Source organism: Dunckerocampus dactyliophorus, chromosome 3, assembly GCF_027744805.1.
Source record: "Dunckerocampus dactyliophorus isolate RoL2022-P2 chromosome 3, RoL_Ddac_1.1, whole genome shotgun sequence".
NCBI classification, from domain to species: domain Eukaryota; kingdom Metazoa; phylum Chordata; class Actinopteri; order Syngnathiformes; family Syngnathidae; genus Dunckerocampus; species Dunckerocampus dactyliophorus.
In genome coordinates, this window is record NC_072821.1 from 812,501 (window position 1) to 820,000 (window position 7,500).

The window sequence follows — 7,500 nt, forward strand, 5'->3', positions numbered from 1 at the left end:
TCGTCATGCGTGACTCCAGTCGCTGCCAGCGCTCATCGCTAGGCAACCACTACGCTGTGATCAGGTGTCGCTTGACGAGTGGGCATGTTTGGGGGGGGGTGCAGCCTACCTATATACAACGAGGAGTCCTTCCTGTGGACATGATCATCAATGTAGGACACGCCCAGAGGCTGGACGGGTGTGGCCCCGATCCCCAGCAGAACCTGGGCTCCGATCAGCAGCAGGTACATCATGTTGGTGTTGGCCCGGTCGCCGCATTTATACGCCGAGTCTTTGTTGTCCGACCTGGTGGCGTTGGAGCAGACGTCTCGACCGTCCTCGGCGTGCCACGAATCGCCGGCCTCGTACTCGTACTGGTGAGTCAGGAACTCGGGCAGGGCCGACAGCAGCGCCCCCAGCGCCATGACGATGCCGCCGCAGCCGATCAGGCGCGGCCGGTGGGCCTTGGCGCCAAAGTAGCTAACGAAGAGGATGAGGGCCAGGTTGCCGATTTCAAAGCTGCTGGCGATGACGCCCACGTCGGCGCTCTGGAGGTTAAAGCGTCTCTCCAGCGTGGTCAGAACACTCACCTGGCAGGGAAACACCACACCATAAACGATAAGGCACACGAATGACAGCGCATACACCATGTACGCGGCTGACTGGCACTTCTGTCATGTGACCAAAGGCTGGACAGTCGAGCACGTAGTCGAGGCCTTGATGGGGCATCTCTCTTGGCATATTACGCAACCCAAACAATCCAAAGGAGTGTTGAATACAGTCCAGCACACGTAGGTTGTTTTACTTTCCTGCTATGTTTACCTGCTTGGATTTCACAAAGAGCTTGTAAAACGTACTTTTAAAGAGCCTTGGTTACACACCACGTGCCACCACGCCCATATTCCCAACCCATATTCCAATTTTCCAAACCAAAAGGTCGTCTGTTGTCCTCGTTGTCTTACACACGCAGAAAAAATATACAAAAACTCAAATCTAATTTAATTGAAAGATGCTAAAAGCAATCCAATATAGGTCGATACATGCTAAGCTAGCTGAACAAATCATAATAACAACATAATAACAACATAATAATAACATAATAATTGATAATAATTGACATAATAATCACATAGTAATAACACAATAATAACATAATCATAACATAATAATAACACAATAATAACATAATAACATAATCATACAATAATAACATAATCATAACATAATAATAACACAATAATAACATAATAACATAATAATACAATTATAACATAATCATAACATAATAATAACACAATAATAACATAATAACATAATAATACAATTATAACATAATCATAACATAATAATAACACAATAATAACATAATAACATAATCATACAATAATAACATAATCATAACATAATAATAACACAATAATTAACATAATAATAACACAATAATAAAATAATAACATGCCAAGGGCCATTTAAAAAAACAAAAAAACGTTGGGCTGAAGTGGCCCCCGGGCCGCACTCCAGACACCAATGGTCTAAGCTAGGGGGGTCCAAAGTGCGGCCCGCAGCAGAGTCTAAAAATGTAACTTAACTAAAAAGGAAACTTGAAAAAAAACAACAGCAGCAGCAAAAATGGGGAAATCAATCAAAAGTCAAACTATCAAGAGAAGAGTTGGAAGCTAGCAGGGAAAAAGAGGCAACATTTCACAAGAATAAAGCAAAAGTCATTTTAGTATCTTGAAGTTGAAATATTGAAGTTAAGTCAAAGCAATGAATAAAGTTGTACATTTTAGTTGTACATCTTTCATTTTTCGGTATGTGGCCCTCACTGGAAAAAGTCTGGACACCCCTGGCCTAAGCGAACCAAAATACGTCACCCGGCCACGTGTCCCAATACTTTTGTAGTGTATTCTCACCGCGCACCCGCCGCTCGACGTGTCAATCAAAGCTGACCTGCGTTGTCATCCTCAGGTGTTGCTCCTAACGAGCCACCCTCACCGACACCAGTCAGGCGGCGGCCGAGCCGTCCTCGCGGAGGCCCGCCGGCTCGTGTGTTCCACAGCTGCGCTCAGCTTTCTGGCCCGAGGCGTCACACGTGCACGTGTAGAGTGGCCAGAGCGAGAAGGGGGAAAGCGCAGCTCCTCATGTGCTTTAAGTTGGGTTCGGGCGTGGAGGCAACATGAACCTTCACAAGCGAGAACTTGTCATCCTCTTGATCGTGTTGGAAAACTGCCGTACTAGTTTACTAGCTTTATGCTGCATGCTACCTACTGAAATTCATCTTTACCTCAACCAACCGCAGCTCCCCTCGTGCCAGAAGCACTCATGCACAATACCACCCCCATTTGGGACTGTAAGCACGGCGCGATTCCCTTCCTACTCATATTTGTACTTCAGTCTGATTAAACCAACTTGGAAGCCTTTTTCTGGAATGACCTTCAAGATTTTGTCCTGATCCAAATGTTTCGAAAAATGTGCCACGGTAAAACAAACAAAGGAAGAACCGAAATAAGCAGCCGACCTTGAAAAGGACGGCAAAGACAGGCGGCAATTAATAAGGCAGAAGAAAGGAAATGTCTTACATGGTGAAGGGGAATGACTAAAACAGGAGCACTTTGACTTTGGGCTGCTCTCAAGTGCTTTCATTCTTTAAATTGACCTTTAAAAAACAACAAATGGTAAGTATGCACACGCTCTGTCGATTCTTTTGACCGCTGTCAAAAGAAAAACAGCACTTTCAAATGTTTGGGTTTCATTGTTGGCCCACTTATACGCATAATAGTGTTTATATAAGTGTCTACCTATAAAATGCTAGCAATGCTAACATGCTAACATTAGCATGTTAAGTAGAAACTCATATAAAGACTTAGCACTATCATGCTAGGTGCTAGCAATGTACCGGGGAGGATAAATGTCCTGAATGAGTTGACAATTTTGACTTTGGAATGAAGTGAATGGGTTGAGAAATGTGGAAGTAGTAGTAGTAGCAGTAGTAGTAGTAGTAGTAGTAGTAGTAGTAGTAGTAGTAGCAGTTGCAGTAGCAGTAGCAGTAGCAGTAGTAGTAGTACTAGTAGTAGTAGTAGTAGTAGCAGTAGCAGTAGCAGTAGCAGTAGCAGTAGTACTAGTAGTAGTAGTAGTAGTAGTAGTAGCAGTAGCAGTAGCAGTAGCAGCAGCAGCAGTAGCAGTAGTACTAGTAGTAGTAGTAGTAGTAGTAGTAGCAGTAGCAGGAACAGTAGCAGTAGCAGTAGCAGTAGTAGCAGCAGCAGCAGCAGCAGCAGTAGTAGTAGTAGTAGTACTAGTAGCAGTAGTAGTAGTAGTAGTAGTACTAGTAGTAGTAGTACTAGTAGGTTATAGCAGTTTTAGGGAAAAGAGTGAGTGTTGAACAGTTTGATTGTGTTGATCGGGTTGAGAAACGGGACAGTACCAGCAGGTAATAATAAAAGGGTGAATTTGGGGAAAATGTTGAATTTTGGATCTCCCCCAAAAATGTAATCCGTTCTTCCATATCCCATTTCCAACCATTCCTGAAAATTTCTTTCAAATCCATTCAGAACATTTCAAGTTACTTTGAACACGAGCAGACGTGCAAACTGCTTGGCGGAGGTCACAGTCCTGCTATGCCTCTGACCTTTGACCCACTGTCTCTCAGGAGGCCTTCATGCTAGCACGCTGATCATGGCTCCCAGGAAGTGTGTGTGGGGGGGCTCCTAACGAGGCGAGCATCAACAGAAGTGGTTGGAGTTGCCGAGAAAAACGTGCTTCACTCGGGACCGCTTTGGGGCCGATACGAAGCCGGACTATCCGCTGAACTGTCGCCGAAGTCGGACGCCTTTCCAACGTTACTTGGTGGTGTTGAAGAGTCAGAAGAACAAGCAGCCAGTAGCAATTGATCAGCGTCCTAACTGTCTTTATTTTGGGTAAGTCATCGGACAAAAGGGGCTGTCCGGAAGTCCTCGGGAGTGTGAGCGATCACAGCGGAGTGGGATCGGCGGGAGGCGTACCTGGACGAGGGCCGGAGGTAAAGTAAATTACACAGCCTGTTTGGGTGAGAGGCAGGAACGCCTCCAGGAACCCTCCAGGAAGAGCAGAGTCTGGAAGATGTAGAAAGTGTTCCGTGCAGCTGCTCCAGAGGCCAAAGGCCAACACAAAGGCCCCAAAAGGAGGACCAGAGGTCCCCTTTAGGTAGGTCAGCATTAGTCATCATTTATACCGGATTCCCTTCCAAAAAACAAGAGGAATCTGGGAAAGTTCACCTGCACTGTCCCGTATCCTGGTATTTATTCCAGTCACGCTGCTTGAATTTCTGGCTAAAAGTTACCGGATCGTTTTGGATCACATGGTTCTAAATGAACCGATAACGTCCTGCAATCGTATCGGTAACCACGAATCGTGATACGAATCGAATTGTTATTATTTTATTAAGCGTTACGCCTGGACTAGCGATAGCGCCAAGGAGAATCCGGAGCTTCAAAACCCGCTTCCGCTGTTGAAATCTCCTGTTCGGGAACACTCGGCCGCCCCGGTGAAACGCGACAAAGACGAAAGCAGCGCTCTGCCGTTGTTCAGTAGCGATAACGATACAAATAAAAATGACTCATGAAAGTGTCAAAAAAATAAATACTGTAGAAATAAAAAGGACTTTGATTTTTAAGCGTAAAAATCACATAAAGAGACATTTAAAATGACAACGACTTGATGCCTAAAACGTGGGTCCCAGGCTGAGATGACTTTGCTTTTCAGAAGCAAAAGAGTGAAAAGGATGGCTTGATATGAACAATGTGATGGTGACTGGGCTCCACATTACACCAGGTCTTATGCCAGCGCGCTCGACAAAGGAGGATAAAATGGTTTTGCCAGATGGCCAATGTTGTGCAATGGGGGGGGGGGGTGTCAGCAAGATCCATACGTGCAATGCAGCGTCTGCTGGGAACAACAACAGCGCGCCCGTCAGAGGCCAAGGTGGCATCGCTGAGGCCGACACGTAAGCTGAAAGAAACAAACGTCTTCATCGGGGAGCAGCGGACAAAACGCAAAGCTGACGTCGCCAAGAAGCCGCGTGACGTAAGCAAGCAGCGCAACATGCAAAACAAACGGAAGCTGAAGTACTCGTCGTCAAAGACATCAGGAACTGGACGGACCCTGAAGATGGCGTCGTGCTGTCGGCTACGGATGAACACAGGAAGTCAACATCCTCACTTATCAGTTTGACTGAATGTGCTGTCATGAGTTTCACTCCTTTTTGCTTTTGCCTTCCTTGTTGTTGTTTTCTGGCGCGTTTCTTCAGCTTGATGCTCAGACAAAGTGAGATGTTGAGTGGTCTCCTGAGCGCCGGCCCACACAGGCGGCTATCATGTGTCAGCTGCGTCCTGCTCGAGCAGGTTGTGGACCTCCTGGGCCAGCGTTTGGTAACCTGCTCGGTGTCCAACAACAACAACAACAACAACAACAACACCATCACAGCGTGTCTGTGCTGCGTCTGGTGCAAAGGCCTCATCTCTCGGCCAAAAAAGCAGCGCATCTCCTGCTGAGAGGATGTGCTGCTTCGAACGGCACCGCTGTGAGGCGCGTCATGTGCGGATCAGCATGGCCTTGTCGGTCTGAAGGACGCTCACACAAAATGAGGAGGAGGAGGAGGAGGAGGAGCGGACTCACCAGATAGGCGCCGACGGTACCCTGAGCCAACATGAGCGCGCATTCCGACACCAGGAAGATCTTGATGTTGGAAAAACACGAGGTCTTCTTCTGGCTAATGTCGTCCTGCTCCGGGTCGTCGGTGCTCATCCGCTCGGTGCAGATCTGATTTTTAACCTGCATCCTCGGGCCTCAGGCTCCGCGCGGGGTAGTCAACGTGAACGGGTCCGGTCCGGCGGAGATCATCCGGCTCCGTTGCCGTACACACGCGCAACTGCGAGGCGGAGAAGAGGAGCGACTCTCCCGGGTTAGAGACGCCGCTGTCCGCTCGGCATCGCAGCGACCCCCTCCTCCGTACTATTTCAGTGCGTGGGCTGCGTGTGCGTGTCTGTCACGCCGTCTAATGGTCCACGCACGAACATCCGCAATGTTGCATCTCCCGTCCTCTCGCGCCGCTAGCGACTGGTCAGGCCGGGTCCTCGCCGCATCTCTGCGTCCTCCAGGCGGCGTGATGATGACGACGACGATGATGATGACGATGATGATGCTCCTCCCACCCGTCGACACGTGCTGGGCGCGTGCCTCCTCTTCCTTCTTCACCAGACGTAAACTCAGGCCCGGGGGCCAAATTCGGCCGGCGCTTCAATTTCAGCACCCGGCGTAACTGTTAGGAAAATAGCACGAAGGTTCTTCTGGTATAAAGCACAACTTGAAAAGTGGAAACACCATTACATAGAGCACCAAGCTCACAGCCATTCTTAGTAAACGTGCCAGATTCAAACTGAAAGCCTGGACAATTGGACTGTAGAATACACCCTGTCTGTCCTAAATAACACGTAAAGACATAAAACTGGTCATTTTAAATACAGCAAAGCATGCTGGGAAACATACAATCTGCCCATTCCTCAGCTGCAAACCCTCCCGGGTTACAGGTTTATGTCCACTTTTATGTCCACGTGAAGACACGCTCACCAGCTGTCATGCACATTTTGTCCCACCCTGAAAAGGCGCCCACAGGGGAACCGGGATAAAAGGTGTGCAGGCTGCTTACTTATGTCTTGTCAACATGTGACCATCCTGACTGCTATTTTGCAGCCTGGCTTATTGGGGCGTGTCCTGTCGTGTCCCCACTTCAAACGAGCACGTGCGCTGATGATGCATGTGAGTGTGGTTAATAATAATTAATAGTTGGCAACACCAACGAGTAGTTGCGCTCAAGCTCAGTGGTGGCGGCATGACGGTCCGGGGATGCCCGAGTGCTGCCGACACCGGGGAGCTGGGGTTCATTGAGCAGAAATATGAATTTGATGAATATGTATGATGAACACGACAGTGCGAAGCGTGAGAGCATCGTCCCCTCCCTTTTTCTTCTCCAGTTTAATGAGGCAAAACCACATGCAGCATACCATGCACTGTCTTGCTGGTTGGGACACTAAAGTATCCTCATATCAGAAACATTTTGTTGAAAGAGTTTGGTTGTCAAGCTGTCAATCGTGACAAAGCTAACTCATCTTTTGGCAGGACAATTGTCTTGCTGACAGACAAGCATGGTCTGGGGGTGCACACGTGCTGGCGGCACTGGGGAGCTGTGGTTCACCGCGGGGAAGGGGACATTCACCAGCCCCACCACTGATGTCATCAGGGAAGAGTGGAAGAAGATTCCAGTGACAACCTGTGCGGTTCTGCTCAATTCCACACCCAAGAGGATTAAGGCTGTGCTAGATAATAATGGTGCTCACACTAACCAAAGACACAGTTTGGACTTGTGTTGCTAGCTCTTTACTTGTAGACACTAAAGTCTTTGTTTTGACCCACTTTCAGGGGATTCTGCATGTGTACTGCTCTACAAGATGTGCACTGACTACTCTAAAGTATATCCAGCTTGACCTTCTA

The 7,500-nt window shown here is 47.9% G+C and overlaps 1 protein-coding gene across 2 annotated transcripts in view; it reads right to left on the minus strand.

Annotated features, from left to right (window-relative positions):
* LOC129178458 (solute carrier organic anion transporter family member 3A1-like) overlaps positions 1-6,102 on the minus strand; it is a 30,417-nt gene extending 24,315 nt beyond the window's left edge. For both annotated transcript variants that reach the window (XM_054770716.1, XM_054770714.1), the window contains exons 1-2: positions 5,629-6,102; positions 110-569 (exon numbers count right to left, since the gene is read on the minus strand). In XM_054770716.1, coding sequence (XP_054626691.1) covers positions 110-569; positions 5,629-5,790 — 622 coding nt within the window. In that variant the 5' untranslated portion in view covers positions 5,791-6,102. The remainder of the gene's footprint in view (positions 1-109; positions 570-5,628) is intronic.
* Positions 6,103-7,500: the final 1,398 nt, after the last annotated feature.